Below are 22711 nucleotides of genomic sequence, written 5' to 3' on the forward strand. Positions count from 1 at the left end.
TCAGGAGCACAGGGAGATGGAGGAGGTTGGACCAACAAGCCTCAGAGAGACAGAGAGTTCAGGAGACATGGTGGTGCACATGTAGGCAATGCCAGGTAATGCCAACAGAGGTAGAGAGCATCTGCTGCAACAAATGGAACGTTGCCATGCCCTCGCTGGAAAGACTGCATGACCTCAGCCCTCTCGTGAACGTGCATACTGCTGCTTACCAGACGCGATGATTTATAGTTAAAAAGTATTTAAATATTGATTTTTTTTCCCAACAAAAGCTTTCTCGCTTTATAAGACATTCATTTAACCAGTGGAGTGGTACGGATGACGTTAATGCTGATTGTCTGTGCTTTTTGGAGCATTAAACATCGTGTTACCATCCACATCCATTATAAGGACCAACTGAGCTGAGATACTTTTCGATTTTTCTTCAAATGTGTTCTGTTTAAGAAAGGAAGTCATATACATCTGGGATGGCATGAGGGTGAGTAAATAATGAGAGAACTTTAATTTATGATTGAACTATCCCTTTAAAATGTATTGAATATTCAATATGTATCGGAATATTCTTTTAAGCTCAATCAACAGTATTTGTGGCATAATGTTGATTAGAACAAAAATAGTTTTAACACATCCCTTGTTTATTTAAAAAAAGAAAAACCTTTTGGTTACAATGGAAGTGAATGGGGCCAGTCCATTAAAGATCAAATAGATTGTATATATATTAAAATATAATTATGTAAACATGTATAATGTTTAAGTCTTGTGGCTATACAGTCGAAATAGTGTGTAATTTAAAGTTTATGTACTAGCTTCATTCACTTCCATTGTAAATGCCTTACTATAAGATAAACGAGGAATTAGTTGAAATAATTTTTGTGGCACTCAACATTATTCCACAAATTATGTCAATTGAGCTCAACTTCAACCGAACCCCGACACATTCCTATAAATAGTCCTCGCAAGGAAGACAAAACCTTAATGGCAAGGCTGTGTTCCATCAGAACTCAACAGCTTAAAGGCAGCCTAAATCAGGGAAGGGTTCCCTGATAACAGATTTGGTTGCCTTCAAGAGACACTGCCTGCTTGGTTGAGGCACAACCACATTATGTTTCAATCTCGACTGACTGTTCCTATTATAATTAAAAAGACAACATTTAGCCAAACTATATGGAAACTAACAATGACTATTCATATACCATTTGACTTTCTTAAGATAAAGAAATCAAGCTAGTCAGCAGGTCTCCACAACAGGTTCTCTCTGACGCTTTCAAAGAGCTATTGAAAACAACTGGTGCTTCTTTAATGAAATGCAGGTTTCTGAAAGCACTGACACGTAAAGTTTCAATATGACTGTGTCTGCAAAGTAACACTTTCCGACTACGTATCATCAGCTTGAAGTGTTACCTACTACCATAGAAATCCCAGGAAAACACACACACACACACACACACACACAAGCCCACAGAAGACGTTGGCTACTTGTCGAACAGATGGTATTCAAAGCGCAGCTTGCACATTTGTAAAAGGAAACTGCGGTACTCTTGGGTTAACATGATGCTTCAATAAAGCATTCCTGCACACACTCCTTAACCAGCATTAATGGCTTCATGTGTCATGAGTCGATCTTACGCTTATGTTTAGAGTCAAAAGCATTGCTTTTACTGCAGTAAACGTGGCAAATAGTGTGATCTACTACTAAGGACAGGGGCGTTGCATTGCGTTACCAAGCTAAAGAAAAACAAACACACTTCTTGCATAAATGTAACACATTTTAACCGCTAATTAGATATGAATGCACCATTAAATTGACACTATTTATGATCCTTATGAAAGCTGAGAAACTTAAATGACAACGTCTTTAAATTAGAACAAGATCTACAATAAAGCCACATTAAAAATAGCTTACTCAAAAAGGACATGACATTAAACCATAGCACGATATATTACTGTATTGTTTCAGAAATAGTTAAATATAGCCAGCAAAAGCACATAAAACACCTTTAAAGTGCTGAATAGAGGACTGACATTTTAACGCAACGTTAGCAAGCTAAGCTAACTGGCACAGCATTGCGGTTCAATGGCAGAAAACAACAGAAAAAAAGTAACTCGCAAACCTGGCTGGCTTTGTAAAACTGCTTCTTTAAGCCTGCAACGGACATCTTCAAAGCGTGCTCCCCTTTTCTCGAAGAAAATAAACGTATAAAGTAGATTTTACACAGACACAACTGTGTGACAAAAGTCAACGGTCGCTGAGTGAAACATAAAACTCAAGTCCTCAGATAAACGACACCCACTCCACGCAAAAATACTCCAGGAGGCGGTTGGGAAAGGCTTTATCAAGCTATAATATCCCTAGTTGTCATAAAAAAGTTATTTTCTTTGAAAATGTAAGTTTAAATACGCTTAACAGTCCATCCAGCGCATATATAATTCCTGAGAAACTAGCGGTTTCCTGCGCAACGCAAGCACATTCTTTGCGTGAGTGGATAAGGGGCTGAAAAGCGACGGCAGCGCTCAACTACCGCTCGGGACAGGTATTGCACTCACAGCGCATTACTGTTATTGACCACATGATGGTGACAAATACCTCCTAATCTAGGATTGTGTTCCATTATATCTATTCTAGTAAATTAGACACATGTGCTAGTACTTCATTGTTATAAATTATTGCTCTGAGATGATCTTGGCAGCCTATGTTTTTTGAGCACATACAGCATATTTTTATTGATAGAACAATATTTATTATATTCAAAGTATTGTAAATATTACAGCCTTTGTAACAAGTGCTATTAGTTTTAACAGCATTATTAAACTATAGCATTGTATTATTATGATATTAATTATATGGAGCATGCACTACTGTTGTAACTTATAATATACACACCTTTCTCTACCTGTAGGCCTATATACAGTAGTTGTGGAATTAATGTGCTATGGGAAGTGGTTCAGGTTTGAGAATTATATGTTCTAAATGGAATTTTACTTTGAAATGCTTTCTGACAAATTAACGCTTAAAAGCATACCTCGGTCGGGACCTCATTACACACCCTGTACCTTAATAGTTTTTTGGAGTTGTGCCCACATCTATTGAGTGTTCCTCAATTCTTATAAATAGTGTAACTAAAATAATAATAATAATAAAAGCCAAAAGTGCATATATATATATATATATATACACACACACACACACACACACACACACACACGTACACACATAATGGTTTAGTTTTTTTTTTTTTTTGCACTTCCATAAATTGTATTTTTATGATTATTTCATATCTATACAAGTTTACTATTACAGGCTATCTATTTATTTATTACGAGATAAATTAGTACTATAAATACTGTATCACATTGATTTTCTGTGCAACAATGGTGAATTATCTGTATCCCATATGAGTATATACAAACATATTATACATGCTATTTCTTACACAATGGCACTGTTGTTTCAGTGATAGACATGATTTACATTTGACATTGCTATTTGATGAAGAAACATCTTGGTAGTAAACTATAGCAAGTGTAATGCATGAACAGTATATGATTATTGACGTGGGTGTGCTACTGAAATTCTGTAAGTTGTCCATCTATTTAGACTTAATAAGTGCCTGGGAAAATACTTACAGTATGTGTGACTTATGTGTTATGTGTAGCTCAATATGTGTTCAACTGCCAGTTGCATAATATGAAATTTCAGTGTGAAAGTAATGAATCCTGTTCAAGATTTGTAGCATTATCTCTTTGAAATAAAACATCAAAATATATAAAAAATATATTTTATTGAGCTTTTTTAAAATTGTCTTGAAAATATTTTGAAAATGTTACACTATCTGATCATCCATTTGTGATAATCTGAATATGTAGGAGTGTTTGATGAAATTCCCATGCATTTATGGGTTAAATAAAAAGGTTAGATTTAAAAGAAAATTTCAGGATTGCTTCAGTGTTTTTCTTTTTTTTTAGAAGCCACAAAAAACTCACTGTAATGTAAAAAGACCTTTATTACACTCTGAATCCATGCGTTTAATCCTCACTGTACAACAATAACTCTTTAATGTGTTCGTTTTATTGTCTGCATCCATAATATACCATAAATTATATTCTTTGAAATCTATAATATGATTTATTTACTTGGAAACAACAAAGTTAAACTGAATGTTACCACATATGGATCATGGCAAAAGAATGAGGAGTCTCGGGATTTTCTGCTTTAAAAAAATCTCTTTAAAAAAATAAGATTTTAATTCTTCAAGACAAAGGATGACACTAAAACGGGTGAGAACATATATTACAGAAAAGGACTGACATGAAGATCACAGAAAAAACAACACTAGATTCAAAGATTACATTCATCCATATATATCTGAATGCCTTTTAATAAATTTGATCCTATTCTTTTTTTTAATCAAGTCAAACTCAAAAAGACCTCCAATAGTACTGGTATAAGACAGGGGTAAAAGTACTTCTTCGATCAACATTCACAAGAAAAGCTACCGTAAAGTTTAAGGTCTTCTATTTGGTGCAAGGTGTCTTGCTAGGTTAACTGAAGAAGGCATTGTAGGACAGAGAACCCAGCTATCTCCCTGAGTGACTGAGTGTAGATGTAAACACATACTTCCAGAACTACCCTCATGGAGGAGGATGAACACATGGGGCAGTTTGTGGAGCTGCAAATGTCACTCCACAAAATGCATAATCAAAACTCTAATGGTTTTTACGAAGTATTTGCACTTTGTTACAATCTTTCTCTGCCTTCACGCTTCAACTTTAAGTCAGTTAATACAAATGTAAAAAAATACACGAGTGTTGAGTATACAGAACTTAGAAACCATGATGGGAGGTGTTAAATGATCTGAGCTGGAGTGCTTATGAAATCCAAGGAGATGAATCCTTTGCTTGCGAGGGCCCTCAACACTAAAAATGGAAAGACTGACTATTGCACAGGCAGACATTATGATACTGTATGAAGCACCCAGATAAAAGTATATTATACAAACCATATAAAATCTTAGAAAATATACAGTTTGGACAGCAGCACTGTTCCAGCAGTGCAAAAATGAATCATTAGACGAGCATGTTAAATGTAACTGACAGGAAACTGGAGATTGATATCTATCAGTCAGTCATTCTGAACAACGTCTTTCATGCCCTGTAATCTGATATAGCTGCAGAAATCATTTTTCTTCCTGGATCTGGGCACAGAGGGGTTCTGAGAGGTTTTTGAAAAGCCCTCCTTCGGGCTTTGCTTGGTTTTCCCATTTCTGGGCCACTCCTAAATGTACCCAGAGACCAATCTTGATCTCTAGTTTATAGGACTTCCTAATTCAGAAGAATGTGCGGATAGATATTAAACATTATTTGTCCTTCGGTTTGAATAGCAAAATATGCAGTTTTGAAAAACAAACTAACCATAGTATTCCCTAACTCAGGGGGGTAGCTGATGGCTCTGTCAACCAATAGTTGTGCTATATGTGAACACAAAGGGTGAAGGGGTGGTGGAAAAAAACAAAAAACAATCACACAGCAAACCAACACTGATCCCCACATCAGACTCAAAGCATGAGGTATAGTCCGTGAATCCTCATATCCTGGATCACATCTGTGCCTCATTTCCGTGGTGTCCTTGCGACTGACAGTGGGCTCAAATTGTTTGTTAGTTGTCTCTTTTAAAAAAAAAAAAAAAAATAAAAAAAAATACCGGTCCGCCCATCCGCTTTCTCCCCTGAGGCCCTGCTCCCACGGCAGCTGCTTGAGTGCTTTGCTGCATGCTCACTTAGGAGAACTCAACTTCAGAAACTCTCCCTCAAAGCGGCAATATCTTTCAGCCATCGATTGTGGGGTGACAGTAAAGTCCTGCTCGCGTAAGAGGGCAATGAAAGCGTTAATTTCCCCAGTTTTTTGTGGTGTATCTGAGTCTTAAGTGCTGTTTACCTGCATTTAAATCTTTCAAAATCAGCATGTCAGGTGACTTCCAAATCCAGTCCTGTCTTCCCAGAATACCACTCCAAGGGTTGGGAAGTCTTTGAAATGGCTTGAGAACATTCACTCATTGGTGCAATTTTCTAATTAAGTCCTCTTTCTTTCTCTCTCTACATTCATATCTTACCCTTTCTGTAGGCTCTGCTTATAAATATATTTTGAAATACATCTATTCTTCTACATACATGATCTTTCAAATCAAATAAGGGTTTCAAAATATTATCTTATCTTAAACGAAGTGGCATTTGCATGGGAAAGGGAAGTAAGGATGAGGTTTTCGTTAGTTTAGTTTAATCTTTTTAATTTATATGCAAAAATAAAGAGCTTGAGAGAAAACACACTGTGCACATGTGTTTGTACAAAGTCTGCGCAATGCGCAGTAGCTAGTGTTGCGTCTGTGAAAGTGTGGGCGCTCATATGGCGTTTATGACCTCAGGGTGACTCCCTGAAATGCTAAAGCACTAAGAACAGGGTTGCATGTTTGCATTTGGTCCCTTTCATGGATTGGAAACTGTCGCCTGCAGGGCTATGCTATGGAAGCGAAGTGGGCAGGAATACGTAATACATTCTGTCTTAATCCTGATGCTGTGCCACATGCCATTTGGGTTACATTCATGACAATTCTCTTCCTAAGAGTACTAAGAAAATAGTTAAGGGAAATATCCCCCAACCCACTTTTCAAGCACTTCATTTTTTAGGAGATTTGTGCTACATATTTAATTGAGTACTCTTTTAAATTACATATACATCGTTTACTCTGTTTTAGTTACTATAAGTAGGTGGCATGAGTAAAAGCACCCAGCACCTCATGTTAGACTGCTGTCATTTAACAGCATCTCGTAAGAAATGTGGGCCTGAATCACCTTCATCAGGAGGGAGGTTATAGATGGAGTCCTAAAGTGTAATGTGCAGGATTGTCATTGTGTTGCTGGTTTGTCTCAAGCACATATCCATCTACCTCCTATTGCCATCCCGTCTTTCTTTAATCCTCTCTACCTCTCTCTCATTGACGCCAGTTTGACACTTGAATGAATGTTAGCCCTCAGTGGAGTCTGGGAAAGTTATCTCGCTGCAAAAGACCTCCCTGTAAAGAGCAGGGAAGTTGAGGGCCGTTTCTGGGTGAAGGAGGCGGAAAAACTCCAGCTTATCAATATGGAGGTTGCAAATAGACTTCATCATGGGCAACTTGGACACCATCTATTGTGCCAAAAGAAAAACAAAAGACAGGGAGTTACTTTTTTGCTCCCCATAATTGCTATGAGAAATATAAAAAGCGGCATCAAAAAGTATTTAAACACTTTAGCCACACTTAAAAATGAAGTAATGGCTTTGCATTAAATAACAAAATATCAAACCAAGTGGCATTTATATTCCAGAGAGCACAAAACTTAAAAATAAAAATAAAAATTGTGGGGATTCAAATATAAACTGTGTACTGTTCAATATTAAGACAAATATTTGGACACTTCTTGGTAACTTGTCCATAGTTAATGTGATGAACTACACTAGTGGTTACTCTGCTAGGACATCTGTGTGAACTTGAGGGTAACTGACTAAATAGATCCACTAAAAAAAAAAATCACCTTGGCACCAGTTGCCAAGTTAGTAATGAGAGAAGGGGCCACCTTGTTTAGTATTTTGTTATTTAATGCAATCACATTTATACATTTTAAGTGTGGCTGAAGTGCCCAATATAGTGTATACTTTTTGGGGCCATTGTACACAGTACTGTGGAAAAGTTTTAGGCACTAGTGAAAAATATTGCATAGTGAGGATGTCTTCAAAAATAAATAGATTTCAATTATTATTTAACATCATACAAAGTACAGTAAACATAAAAAAGCTAAACCCATATTTGGTGTGACCACCTTTGCCTTCAAAACAGCACCAATTCTCCAAGGTACACCTGGATTTTTTCTTGGTTGATGGCAGATAGGATTTTCCAAGCTTCTATCTATTTAGCTATGTGGGGGCCATGTCATCTGTTGCAGGGCTCCCAGTTCTATTCTATTTGCAAAAGGAATGTTTGAGAGTCTAAAATGTATATTTCCTATTGACACACTAAAGCTGAAGACATAACCATCTTCAGACAAATGTTTTTGTGAAACATCTAATGTGCTTAAGACCTTTGCACAGTACTGTTTATATGTTACCTTTGCCATTTTCTCCTCAGAGGCACTACTTTTATGAAGACAGTGTTGCAATGCAACATAGATCTTCTCCTGAAGTTTCTGCACCTTCTGAGCATCTGTCAGCCAAGGTCGGTCTATGAAATAAAAAATAAGGTAATTTCAACAACAATAAGTTCTTTTTTCTTTTATTGATCAGTGGAAGGGTAAATTCAAATGTCTGGCAATGTATACTTTAGCTAGACTGTTAGAGTTAAACATTACTTTTAATTCATGTTACAGTTAAACTACCTGGAGACAGAAGCACAGTGGCGGTAAACAGTGCCATCTCTTCTTCCGAAAGCTGTAGTCGACTCATGGTTTTACCAAGCTCAAACACAGTACTCACCAGGTCATCACAACCTACAGAGGAGGGAAAATGCAATAAGTACATATTACAATAATTAAGGGTAAAAGTAATTATATTGATTAGTCAAAATTTTATGACACTGTAATTTGCCCCACAAAGCAAATAACCAAACTATTTTAGCAATAATCCAACGGACCTGAATAGATTTTAATTGGCCTATTTTCCTCTATTTTAAATGGATGTTTGTTTAGGTCTATATAAATAGTATATATTATATGGCTTTCTCATATGATCTTACAGAACTTTGCGCACCATTGCTCTGCAGTACTTGGGTTAATTGTACACAAGTATCCAACATGCCCTTTGACGTGCTACATGGTGCTAAAATAAGTGAAAGGTCTGGAGGAGACTCACCGAGTGCTTTAAACAGCTGTGGGGTCGCAAACTTTCCATCAAACAACAACGTGTTGTTGATGGGGTTGTAGGCCCGACACATTCGGATCAACAGCACGTCCAAGCAGCCTGGAGGACCATATAGAAGATGGACAAAGGAAAAGCAGGAGAGAAGAGGGAGGCAGAAGGGAGAGATAGGCAAACGGATTGGATTTAATTCCACAAATGACAAAATGTTTTCAAATTGAGGATACATAAAAACATGAATCATAAAAATTTCACAAACGTATAGTGATGTCAACATTCAATTGGATGGCAATGATGGTTGTTTTAGGGAGGGGAAAAAATACAAAAGTGTTTTTTGTTTTCATTTAAATAACAAATTGGGTAAAAGACACACCACACAATGCATAAAGGGAGGACACAAGAAGGAAGAAAGGGTGAGAGAAAACAAGAAAAGAGCCATTGTCAGAACACAGATGAGAAACAAATAATACATATGTTCTAAAATAAAAACATAAATCCTGTATATTAAAACCATCGATGAATAATTTTTTTCAGAAGGGTTTAATTGAGATAAAAAGCCAAATATAAATGGACACTTAAATGGATCATTAACATGTTTCAAACCAGTATGACTTTCTTTCTTCCATGGAACACAAAAGAGATATTAAGTAGAATTTTAGGGCATAACAGACTCAGTCACCATTCACATTCATTACATTTTTTTTTTTTTTTTTCATAAAATTAAAGTAAATGGTGACAAAGGTTCATATTCTGTCTAACATCTCTTCATGTGTTCCATGGAAGAAAGGGCGTCATAAGTGTTCAGAACAACATGATTGTGAGTAAATGATTCCAGCAGTTTTATTTTTGGGTGAACTATCCCTTTAAGTGTATTTACTACAAAGGCATTCACTTTTGTGTATTACAGTAACTCCTGATTTGGTTGCTCTCTTATGCAGAATTGAGGCTGACCTGCTTTGAGAAGGATTATCTGGTCATTTTGACACAGGTCCATGAATCCAGAGATACGCTTGGCAAACTCAACAACGTACTGGATGGCGTTAGTGATGTGCACGGCACACTGCTCCCAAAGCATCTCTGTGGGCTTGGATGAAAAAAAAAAAAAACACATAAAAAAATAATAAATAAAAACATCTGTTAGACTCTTCCACCCATATTATAATTGCAATAATGATGTCAAATTATGCACATTTTATTGACGTACTTTATAATCCACTTTTAATTGTATTCTGTACGATTCATTAGAGAGGAATGTATGGGTGGGTAATTGGTAAGATCACTGTACGTATCACGCAACAAGGTCGATCGTTACGCCTTGTTTTAAGGTAACAGAAAGTATGACGCATTTCATTGGTAGTTGACAGATACCTTGTTTTGGTAGGCGCGTATCTCTTCGGGTGTGTAGAGGGTCCAAGCGAATCTCTTCAGCTCTTCTGTGCTGTACTGACTCGTCTCGATGTGGGATTTCACCACATTCTGTGTGATCCGTTCTAGAGGAAGCATGCATTGCACAATATGATCAGGCACATTTTCTTCACTTAAAGTTCTTGAACTCACTGTTGAAAAGACCAGCAATGCTGGTCACCAGCATGTTGCGTTTTGGATGCTGGTCTGCAGCACTGGAAGCTGGTGTGCCCTCCAGGCTTCCTGACTAGCTTAACAAGCTTCACCATTAGACCATGCTGGTCATTTATTTTGCTTGTGAACAGCAAGGCTATGCAGGTCCACTAGGTAGACCAGCACTAACCACAGGGTTCCCACCCTTTTTACCAATGAATTTCAATTCCTTTGCATGGGTTTTACAGCTATTTGTGATTTCTGGAAATAAATTTTTTAAAAACCTTTTGATTCAGCAATTTGTTAATGAATCATTCAGACCAATTTCGACCAATTCAAAAGAAGGATTAGCTTAGAAATCGGACAATACTTTGGCTTCTTTACACAAGCTCTTCCCAAGAGCAATATTTAGGTGATTAAATATTTTGAAGCATATTGTAACAAGATAAATGTATATTCACTACAGAGATGTCCATGATTTTGTTAATTTCCATCACAATTTCAGGCCTGGAGAACACAAATGTTTGTTTTTTGTGTGTGTGGATTTTTTCCCCTTTTTCTTCCAATATGGAATGCCCAATTCCCAATGTGCTCTAAGTCTTCGTGGTGACATAGTGACTCGCCTCAATCTGGGTGGCAGAGGATGAATCTCAGCTGCCTCCGCATCTGAGACCGTCAACCTGCGCATCTTATCACGTGGCTTGTTGAGTGCGTTACCGCAGAGATATAGTGCATGTGGAGGCTTCACGCCATCCACCGCGACATCCACGCACAACTCACCACGCACCCCACCGAGATCAAACCACATTATAGCGATCACGAGGAGGTTATCCCATGTGACTCTACCCTCCCTAGCAACCGGGCCAATTTGGTTGCTTAGGAGACCCGGCTGGAGTCACTCAGCACGCCCTGGGATTCAAACTAGCAAACTCCAGGGGTGGGAGAACACAATTTTAAAATTCCCTGATATTAACAGGCAACCATGTAACCTGCATGGAAATGCATGCTTGTGTAAGCTGGTCTTTTCAGCAGGGCTCTGAAAGTGTATGACTGTGTATGTTTGAAACTAACCAATTTCCATCAAGGAACAGCCTTCTGATGGGTTAAGCAATGAGCGAGAGAAGAGTCCTGAGTCGTACTCGTGTTTGATGTGCATTGTGTCGCCAAACTCCTGTCTATTAGGCTCAGGGGAACTCTGGGAAGATGAACTGCTCCCTCCGCTGCCCCCCAGCAGCTCCAGGCTGCAGTAGTCACCAGCTTCCTCCGGTGTGAGTGGCAGATCAAACAGCAGGCCATCTGGTAGTGTGGTAATATCATCCAAGTCACTAAGGGTGGTGCTGGAGTCCCGACTGTAGGCCCGGCTATGACTGCTGCCATTCTCCCCAGCATCATCACCGGTGTGGCCAGGTACATTGCTGCCCAGACCCCCTGCCCGCTCCTGGGACTGTTGGTGCTTCTGAACCTCAGCATAGAGACTGTCACGCTGCTTTTTTGACATGCGACCAAACTTCACAGCTGCAATGAAAAGGAGGGTGTTAAAAGAAAAAGAATGTTAGATGTGATTGTTGATCAGAGCTGACACATTAGCTACACAATGTGGGAGACTGCCTGGCTGTGTTTCGTTGGGCCTGTGCCAGTTTTTGTATTCACACTGAGACCACAGCAGCATTTAATGGGACCCAAGGAGACTAGACTTCTGAGAGTAAATTTGCTCTAAAACCAGACTCACCATCACGGCTCATGCCCAGTGCCAGACACTTCTGCAGGCGGCAGTGCTGGCAGCGGTTGCGGTTGGTTCGGTCAATAAGGCAGTTCCTCTGTCTCGAGCAGGAGTATATTGCATTGTTCTGCTGACTTCGACGAAAGAAGCCCTTGATGATTGAAAAAGGCAGGAAAACAAAAAACAAAAGTGAGGTCAAAAAAGTGGCTTCATTTCCAAAGCTGGGCTTTCTATGTGTTGTTAAATTAATTACGTATTAAATATTAGACAGGGTTCCCACACCTTTTGACCACCCTTTTCCCTGACTTTTCTAGCTGATTAAATACCTTAGAGCTGGGCATAACTAGAAAAATTAATATTCACTATTATTCAGCAATTTTTAAGATTGTATTAATTTCAATGACTTTTTCCAGGCATAAAAAATACAAATAAAAACATTTCCCATGACAATGGGAACCCTGATTATATTAAAAACATATTTGAAATTCAGAATCTTCCCCCTTTTTAAATCACATGACCAAGGTCAATTTCATATGTAAAACGCATGCGTGTGTGACTGTGTTTGAATAAGACAGAAGAACAACTAAATGGCTCTAGACAGTCATTTGACCTTGTAGTCATCTTTAATTTTGAAGCTTGTAAAGTATGAATAATTTTCCAAATTAATTTCCTTTGTCCTTTAATAAATGGAAAGTAAAACTGTTATGCTGCAAGCTTATAGCTTCATGCGTGTAATTCCTATGACCATCCCTAATGGAAATGGCGGAGTTACGGAAAATGGCTTGGACCGCCATTATTAATCTTAATTTAATTCTAATGCCTCATTGTCTTCATTTTATTATTGCCATATTAACACCTTGTCATTAATTAAACAAAGAGACAAAAACTCTGGGATTTTTAATTGTGTTCAATCCATGATGGTACACAGCATGGTTCAACACAAATAGGCTGGCAAACAAGATTTTAGGGCACAGAGATTGAAACACTAGCTCAGCTCTGGCACACACTTGTCCTGTTGTCAATAACAAGCAGCTGAGATTTCTGATTGGTCAGAGGGCCGATCAGATAAAGGGCTTGTATTGTTTACTGTTTCGGGGGAACAGTTTCATCAGGGTGTAACTGTGTTCAGCCTTAACATAACCTTAATGAAACTAATTTTCTTGTTACTCATTTCTACTTTAATACCGTTTATTCTTTTTATTTCATTACCTGAAGCAATTGGAACTTTAAACAAGGTAACAGTGTCAGATCTCTTTAAGGGATAGTTCACTCAAAAAATACAATTCGATTACCATTTACTCACCCTTGTGTTGTTCTAAAACCATATGACTTGCTTTCAACTTGGAACACAAAAGGAAATGTTAGGCGGCATGACAGTCTCACCTGCAGTCCCCATTCACTTTCATTGCATTTTTGTTTAATACAGTGAAAGTGAATGGTAACGGAGGCTAAAATTCTGCCTAAAATCTCCTTTTGGGCTCCAGGTTTGGAACAACATGAGGGTGAGTAAATGATTACAGAATTTTCATTTTGGATGAAGGAGGGAAAATGCTATGACTTGATAAGGATGCTTACCTTGCAGCCCTCACATGTGATCACCCCATAATGGATGCCTGATGACTTGTCCCCACAAATCTTGCATGGGATTACTTCAATTTGAGCTGAGAGAGAGAGAGAGAGAATTGGGTGAAACATTAGTTAGAGTTTGACACGCTTATTCAGCACCTCTCATATACAGCCTATAGAACAGTTCTGGCTCAGTAACAAAGCACTGAAAGCTATCTGCTATCTACATTACACTTCTAAAGTGATCCACTGCACTGTTCTTTGTTTGACCCATTGATCTCTGAGCAACCGTTCAATAAAATAGGAGAAATATAGGGCGGCGCAGAGCCTGGAGTTCTCATGCTCACAGGGAAGTGGAAACTTTGCTAGTGTCATATTCTTTCAACAGTAACAATACACAGCTCATGCACAATGAGCGGGGTTAAACGCTAGAAACCGTATTCAAAGACTGACAGCTTTGACCTACTCAGGATGACATAATAACACAAGGCTTTGGAGTACAGAATCAAATACAGCTTTTTAAACAAAGCTCACTCTCTGCCTGGCCGAGTTGCGTTCAAATTAAGCGGATTGTGATACACTGTTTGAGAATTATAAAAAGCTTCAGGCTCATGAATAGTGTCTTTGTTGTTTCAAAACGGTGGAAAAGAAGAAAACACAAACAGGGCCTTGAAACAAAACAAAAACGACTACATGCATGTATCCACTGTGCAGGTCAGTCCCCTATATCCCAGGAACAAGCTGTACTTTTCATTATGCTGTTTAAGTAGGAGCGCCTTCCTTGAATAGCAGGTCAATAGCATTAGCTGCTGAGGGCTCCAAGGTTATGAAGTTTCATTCTCACTAAAACTATTGCATACAAGACAGGTAACGCTACAGGTAACATGATGTCTCCAATGGCTCTACAAAAAGGCTATTTGCAGGGAACATTGTCTTTTTAGGGTGTAGGATCCCCCCCAACCATGTTAATATGTTTTGTGCAGTGACGCAATACCTTAGGTAACAGTTAATGTGTTGTGACAGAGAATCAGCCGTTCAGAAATAATGGCAGACTCACACCTCAGCATCAATGTTAGTTGATGCGTGCGTCACATGTGAGCAATGGAGGCTGTTCAGGGGAAAAGAGATGGAGGGGGTGAATGAAGAGAGACATGTCTGCCTGATGTTCCCAGAATCCTTAAAGTAATAGTTCACCCAAAAATGAAAATTTGCTGATAATTTACTCACCCTCAGGCCATCCAAGTTGTATCTGAGTTTTTTTCTTCATCAAAACAGAATTTAAGACTTTTAGGATTTCATTTCAGGCCTCCTCCTCTAAACAATGCAAGTGAACGTCCTCCATTTTTTGACGGTCCAAAATGCATATTCAGGGTGCATCAAAATAATCCACACGACTCCAGTCGACAAATAAAGTTCTTCTGAATGCAAATGACTGATTATTTTGAGAAACAAAACAATACTTATATACTTTTTAACTACAAATGTTCGCTTCCGTACATCTCTGTGACGTGCGCTCATGAGAGGGATGACGTACGCTCGTTGGTAAGGTCACGTGGAGGAGGCAGGAAGCGCGTCATTGTTTACAAGAGAAACTTGCACAGAGCACAGACCAAGCGCCGTTCACATACCAGAACAGTCCAAAACAATTTCAAAACAATATAAAATAAAAATAATTTCCAAATAATAATAATAAAACAAATGTAAACAATAACGCGCTTCCTGCCTCCTCCACCACGTGACACGTGACCTTACCAACGAGCTTACGTCATCCCTCTCATGAGCGCATGTCACAGAGATGTACGGAAGCGAACATTTGTAGTTAAAAAGTATATAAGCATTGTTTTGTTTCTCAAAATAATCAATTGTTTGGGTTCAGAAGAACTTTATTGTCGACTGGAGTCGTGTGGATTATTTTGATGCACCCTAAATATGCATTTTGGACCGTCAAAAAATGGAGGACATTCACTTGCATTGTTTAGAGGAGGAGGCCTGAAATGAAATCCTAAAAGTCTTAAATTCTGTTTTGATGAAGAAAGAAACATTTTTGAGTGAACTATTCCTTTAAGCATGGTTGATAAACACAAGCTCATGCTGCACTCTCTGGTGACTGAGGCTAACATCCTGCCAAACATCTCCTTTTGTGTTCCACAGAGGAAATAATGTCATATAGGTTTAGATGGAACAATATGAGTAAATGATGACCGAATTTTCATTTTAGGAGAAACTATCCTTTGAAAAAGAATGAGAATGTAATTTAAAGTTTTTTTTGTTTGTTTTTTTTATACTACAAAATGTCCTGCACATTTAAAGAGTTAAATTACTAAATGGAACATATTCCATCTCTTTCTTTCTCTCTCTTTCCATCTACCCCATTCGGAGCCCCTGGCCCCCACCTTCCCTGTGTTATATAACTGCTGTCTGGCTACATTCCACAAACACACTCATTCAGAGGAGGTCACCCTAGCAACGCAATGACGAGCATTCCTCCATCCCACCCCTCCCACTTTCCCATTGGCTCGTGAGAGCATAGCTTGGATTCTAACTCGTCAACTCACGCCACTCACCTGCATAGCACGGTCAGGCTATGTGGCTGAGCTGCTCTACTGACACACTTTTGAGTCGAGGGAGGAGCTTCTGTGGAAGCCTAGCAAGGGCTGTAATCTGATTAAATTTTTCTTTTTTTCCCTGGTGATGGCATGTTTAAGGTGGAACCGCAAAAACAAAGACCATCATCTTATCAGGACAACTTGTGATTTAGGCAAACATTTTCAGGCAAATCCAAGGCCTCTAAAAGCAACTGCGATTAACTTTTTACTAGATCAAAAGGTTTATTCACATATATTTCAGGCAAAGCCAGAGGCTAAATTTGAAATATCTACAGTACATTCAAAAGGGGCCCTGTAACTTACACTTGCCCTCAACATGTGGCAGCTTGTCAAGAATTCGAGCACAGTCCCAGCTGTCTCGAAACACTCACATAAAACTATTTTTAATCTAGGCTCCTGTGCATGGCGATAGGTTGAATTGTATCAAGCCTTGGTTAAACAGTATTATCATGCTATATGTCAAATATACAGTATATTAAATACATGCATTCATGGCAAAAAACAAAAGCTGAAATTCAGTTCTCATTTGCAACATTCATAATGTGAATATCACACTGCAAATCAGTCACACTGCACAGACTAAATAAAGAAGTATGATTTATCAAACATTAAAGCTATTAAAGCTAAAGTTATAAAAGCTTTTAGCATGACATAATTTAATTGTTACCATTCAATAAACGAACAATGGGAGCACATATATAATTGACTAATAATTAGAGGACCAAAGCGCCTAGTCAGGTGCCTCTTCGGGAAACATCAGTAGCCATTTCTCAAAACGTTCAAAAAAGTTAATCTCCTTCTAATATATCTTTTTAATGCCCATTATTCCTAACATATCTTGCCAAATTCCAATGAAAACATATAGCTGAATCAAAGGTATATCAAACAACTCTTGTCTGATAAGCAGGATCAAGCATTGCCGTAGAGCCTGAGGACAAATGCAATCAGGTTGCCGAAAACTAATTAAGAGGAGATTTATTAGCATGCTATGTTTATCAGGCAAGCTGGGGTTAGTAATCTAGCTCTCCTTATCTCCTCTCACTGGGCCACTCTATGTCAGTTAGTCATTGTGTCAGTCCATCAAACACCAGTCGGCAGTTTCACTCAGTACTGCTGGAAAAACCCATCATAACACAAGAGACTTTGCCCTCTTATCTCACCTAATCAAACAACTTTGTCCGGCAATGTCCAAAGGTCCTGTTTACCTTACACCTTGTATTTGCATAACACAATGCAGTGCTAACCTAAATTGCATGAGATTTGTGTGAGCAGTCCATATTAAGGCAATTTCTGAGCCTGCTCTGAGTCCTTATTAGCAAGTTTGCTTTGATCCCTCTTACAAACAGGGTGCCATTTTTATCCGCTTGATTTTTCTAGGCAGTTTTGTGGTCAGTAATGATTTTTTTTACTGTCCCTTCCAACTTAAGAGTGATCTACCTACATTGAGTAAGGTGAGAGGGTGGAATGACACCGTGAGGCTCTCGTTAAATATGCATAGAGGGATTGAGTAATTCTTTGGTATAAGTAACAACACCAAACTGAAAAACATGAGCTGATAGGGAGTGTAAGGTGCCTTTTGATGGGCATTAATTATATTGATGCCTGCTGGAAATAAACAACAGTAAGACACAAAGTCGTTTCACCACAAAAAAGTGACTTTTTCCCCCTCTTCAAATTCAACCTAAAAAAAACCCCCATCTGTTTGAAAGAGAACTGATTTAAGTTAAAACTGTAGTTTGCTAAAAAATAAAAAATAAAATAAATAAATAAAAATATTAAACAGAGGAACAATTATTTTGTCATTATTATTAACAACGAGTCAAGGAAATATTTTCTGTTCAACATCACATTTCAAGGTTGGGTTTCATTTAAGACCTATTAACCATAGAAAAGTCTCCAAAACAAGGCAACACACCTTAGGTGTGCAACAAAAAGAATGTAATTTTAGGTTACACCTTATTTACTTTAAATCTAAAAACTTGAACTGATATTTAAAAAGATCTCTCAAGTCCCAATAGTTCAAAAGGGTGGCCACATTCTCCCACTGCCTGAGCTTAAGTTGTTGTTAAATTAATGCAAACATCATGGGCAGGTGTCAAAGTGCCATTGCATTAAGCTGCTCAGCATTCATTTATAAACTGCTCATTGGCTAAACCTAGTCTTCAAAACCTGTACCTGTTAAGCATCTAGGCTGCAGCATTCTGCAAATCCAAGACTGCCTTTCCTCAAGACGATAAACAAAGTCTTACTAAATTTCCAAAGGCTCATTCAGTTTAATTTTGCCATGTCTCTCTCAGAGTAGTTTTAAATAGGATGTGTACTCTGACGGCACAGGCTTTCAAAGAAGTATTCATGTGCTCTTGTGGGCCTGATCTTGGCATTTAAAAGGATCTTCTGTCTAGTACTTGACAGTTTGTAACTCAAGTAATTTGTAACCATTGAGCGCATTCTAGGAATTTCAGTGTTGAAACTCAAAGAAAGTTTTGACTTTTGTATCTGTAACTTTCTAATGGTCAAAGAATAAATATAACAACTAACTACAGAATATCACCAAAGTCTTTCTAGCAAGTCAGTCCACTAGCGGCCATCTTTGGAACGCTCTCGGGCAGCTATTTTTCTATGCAAACACGCGGCATACAAGAGCAGCTCCTATCTACTTGAATGGGGAAAGACCAAAATCTCCAAAACGGTTGGTCATGATTACGATCAAAGAACATATTTTAAATAAGCAGTAAAATCTGACAACACTGGAATCATAAATTGTGCCTCTTTACCTCAGATTACACTAAAAAAAAAATATTTTCCCAGCTTGTATAACTAATGCATATACGCATTCTCGAGATGACTGACAGGCTCATGTCTGTATCTAAAAAGTGATTGGCTCTTTTACCTGTAAGGCGACACTTCTTTCTACAACCATTGACTGTTGGACATTCCAATTTCTCCCATTCATTTGAACAGAAGTGGCCCGTCTCTGCTAAATACTCTCTGATATAACATAGTGTGACACAGGATGATACTTAAAAGCAATCTTGATGTAGGCTACAGATATCTAAAAGTTATACATAAATGTAAAATTGTTTGGCCAACCTATTACTATGTTATTATACTCCTTTTTAAAGATTTGCTCTTTTTCTCACACAACTTCTTAGACTCGCATTGACTAAAAAACTTGTAGTTACGCCTTTGCACCAAAGGAGATGCTGTTTCCTTCATACAGCATTTCAGGTTAAACGTCGGTATTACCACTGCCATCACACGGTTTGGCATGCTGAGATTCAGACTGGATAAAGGGTAAAGTTACACTTTAAAACATACCATAAGGAAAGCAATAAACTCATCGTAAAATTGACTAGATCTCGCCCTGATCTCTCAATGCTGTAACATGCTGTGTAATCCTCAATGACATAAGTAGGTCAATGGAGCAGAAAGACTTATCACACCGGCGGCCATGCTGAGATGAAGAAAAACAACAACACGCACAGCGCAGGAGATGCACTCCACTCCTTGCGCCTCAGCAACTGACATTCAGCGAGTCTCCTCTAACTTACTGATAAGTTTTATCACGATAACTGCCAAGCGAAAAACACCAAGAATTCACCGGAGCTCAAGTTCAACATGGTGGTTTAGAGTTTATAGCTTCGTGACCACAGGATAACAAATGCAAATCAACTTTTGCGCATGACCGTAAATGGTGTATTTGTACTTTACACTCAGGTTAACATACAGTTCATAGTAAGTAATTAATGCAGTGATTGTAATATTTTAAACACGTTGCTTTATTCTTACATAATGGGGTTCGCTTAGCGGCAGTTAACAGTAATTACAGTAAGACATTTCCTACATGACGCTCATCGCTTCCCTTTCACGCTTGCAAGCGAGACACAAAACAAAATTATGCAAAGTTTATGGTTTCCTGAAGCCTACTGATTAGTTTCATTATGCTTGAATGGTGAGAAAACCTCACATCAACAAAAACACTGGACATATGTTACAAACAAACAACAGTAGCAGATTATCAGAGTTATTTATGCGCTCTCGCGCTTGACTTTGTTCAAGACTTTGCACTGTTCGTGCAACAAAATATCAAAGCCCAAACAATCAGGGCACCCCTATAAAAGAAAACTTTGTTGCAATTATTATATATTAATGTTTTTAAACAAATGGAGTTTTTTCTTTAACTTACCTCTCATTTTGATGCTGTATTATCTGCCAATAATAATGTAACTCCTGCACATCTGAACAACACCAAAAGTAAAAAAATAATCGCTTGAAATTTTAAAACTCCAAAAAAGGAGTGGTTGTAAGCAAATAAAAGAACTAAACCTCATTAATTATTGCACAAGCTACTTGTCCTCTAAACAAACCAGCGATTTAGAGTAAATGTCGCTCCATCATAGATACTTTTTCGCTGCATGGACGCTATGCAATAAAATGATGCACTCCGCTCTCTCTCTCTCCTTCCCTCTCTTCGTGTCTGCTTCTGAAGTCTAACCTACTTTCGGCGCGTGGACGCTCACATGATCTAGCTCCAGTGGCCCGCCTCGTGCCCCCAGGCAGCTGTGCGTGCACGCGCACACGACCACGCGCTTTAAGGAGGATCCGTGCGCCAGAGTGTGAGCGCGCGTGGGAAAGTGTGGCAGTGTCACCACAACAGTATATCGTGGGAATCTCTCGCGGCCCCGCGGTTCCAGCGAATGCGATTTTTTTTTGTGATAACAGCATACAGTTGCAATTTTTAAAGAAAAAAAAAAAAAAAAAAAAAATATATATATATATATATATATATATATATATATATATATATATATATATATATATATTCCTAACTCATAGAGTCAAATGACTGTTACGTGACTGTTATTGAGGCTCTTGCTAAATGTTTGGCATAGAGCTGAATAATTAGAACATTGAAAAAAGTTGAATTTTAAACAGACCTGCATAGTTATACATTTTGTGCTATTTGTATTTTTTGTGATTTTACTTTAGTGTGTTTGTTTTATTATTTCACACAGTCTGTAAAAACACAGTTTATTAAGACATTTTTAAATAGGCTGAGAAATCAGTGTAACATTATTATTGTGTCTCCTTTCAGAGCGTTTTGACTAAATCACAAAAAAAATAATTTAAAAAAATTAATACACAAAGTAGTCAAATGGTAATTTAAAGTTGACAAAGGCAGACAGCATCCAATTTAAATCAGAAATGCCTGAATACTATGATGCCAAATCAATACACAATTAAAACTAAAGCTATATGGGGTTATGCCTTAAACTCTTCTCTTACAACTTGTGTCAAGTAATGATCTCATGTTAGCCTTTGTGAATTGATGCATAGTGAAAAGTTTGGCATATGGGTAGTAGACATGAAATACTTTTCAAGTTCAAGGTGTGACATGCTCCATCTAAATCCATTTGAAATGTATATTATATATATATATATATTTTTTTTTTTCAAATTCTTTGATAATGATTATGCATGCAGCTTCTATAACATCATATAAGACTATATACTTATACATTTTATTTTTAATTTAAATTTAACTTTATTTTATATAGGCTGTTTAATTTTATCACATTGCAGTACCATGAAGAATTAACTAGTGAAGGCAAAAATTATGCAGTCATATAAATTGTAAACGAAAATCTTGATGTTGATGAAAAAAAAAGGCTATGCACATTATGCATCAACTACCTATATCCAATAACATTGGACATACTAGGGGAATTCTTATCCACATCATACGGGGCACAGATACACCAGCACTAGAAGTGCATCCACGATGTGAATTATGGGGGTCTAGGGGGGTCTCAGACCCCCAGAGCGTAACCGGAGACCCTCTGGAAAGCTAATTTGCGCATTCTTGGTGGGTCTCATTTAAAATCATGCAATTAACCTGATCGGAATTGAAGCTGAGCAAGATTAGAGACTCTCTTCCTCATTCTTTCTGCCTTTCTCGCTGTTCCTCCCGCCTCATCGACAGATGAGACACTCGCACCACCCCCCCCCCTGTCGAAACCCTCAAATGTCAGTCTAATTCACACCCTGTGTGCATCAGACACAGAAGCAAATGTGAACAAATATTTCTCTGCGTGGATACATATTTTAAAGGGGTCATGACATTCCTTGTTTTATTATTTTAATATGTTCCTTAAGGTTCACTTATTTTTTTTATTTTTTTTATCCCCAATTTGGAATGCCCAATTCCCAATGCGCTCTAAGTCCTTGTGGTGGCGTAGTGACTCGCCTCAATCCAGGTGGCAGAGGATGAATCTCAGTTGCCTCTGTGTCTGAGACAGTCAACCCACGCATCTTATCACGTGGCTTGTTGAGTGCATTACCGTGGAGACATAGCACGTGTGGAGGCTTCACGCCATTCTCCGCAGCA

At 38.1% G+C, this 22711-nt stretch overlaps 2 protein-coding genes across 5 annotated transcripts in view; both read right to left on the reverse strand.

The window, feature by feature from the left end:
• LOC127414619 (endophilin-A2-like) overlaps positions 1-2469 on the reverse strand; it is a 36361-nt gene extending 33892 nt beyond the window's left edge. For all 3 annotated transcript variants that reach the window (XM_051652793.1, XM_051652792.1, XM_051652794.1), the window contains exon 1: positions 2109-2469. In XM_051652793.1, the coding sequence (XP_051508753.1) occupies positions 2109-2153 (45 nt within the window). In that variant the 5' untranslated portion in view covers positions 2154-2469. The remainder of the gene's footprint in view (positions 1-2108) is intronic.
• Positions 2470-3978: 1509 nt separating this feature from the next.
• rorca (RAR-related orphan receptor C a) lies at positions 3979-20858 on the reverse strand. 2 transcript variants are annotated; one of them, XM_051652790.1, is made up of 10 exons: positions 20510-20858; positions 13727-13812; positions 12161-12302; positions 11503-11946; positions 10243-10364; positions 9826-9958; positions 8869-8976; positions 8397-8507; positions 8130-8242; positions 3979-7173 (listed from the first exon to the last, which is right to left on the reverse strand). In XM_051652790.1, the coding sequence occupies exons 1-10, from the start codon at positions 20514-20516 to the stop codon at positions 7012-7014; spliced, it is 1428 nt and encodes a 475-aa protein (XP_051508750.1). In that variant the 5' UTR covers positions 20517-20858; the 3' UTR covers positions 3979-7011. The 2 variants fall into 2 exon arrangements, with proteins under 2 accessions (XP_051508750.1, XP_051508749.1); XM_051652789.1 differs by lacking the exon at positions 20510-20858 and having other exon boundaries at positions 13727-13846.
• Positions 20859-22711: the final 1853 nt, after the last annotated feature.

Source organism: Myxocyprinus asiaticus, chromosome 24 (genome assembly GCF_019703515.2).
Source record: "Myxocyprinus asiaticus isolate MX2 ecotype Aquarium Trade chromosome 24, UBuf_Myxa_2, whole genome shotgun sequence".
Taxonomy (NCBI): Eukaryota; Metazoa; Chordata; class Actinopteri; order Cypriniformes; family Catostomidae; genus Myxocyprinus; species Myxocyprinus asiaticus.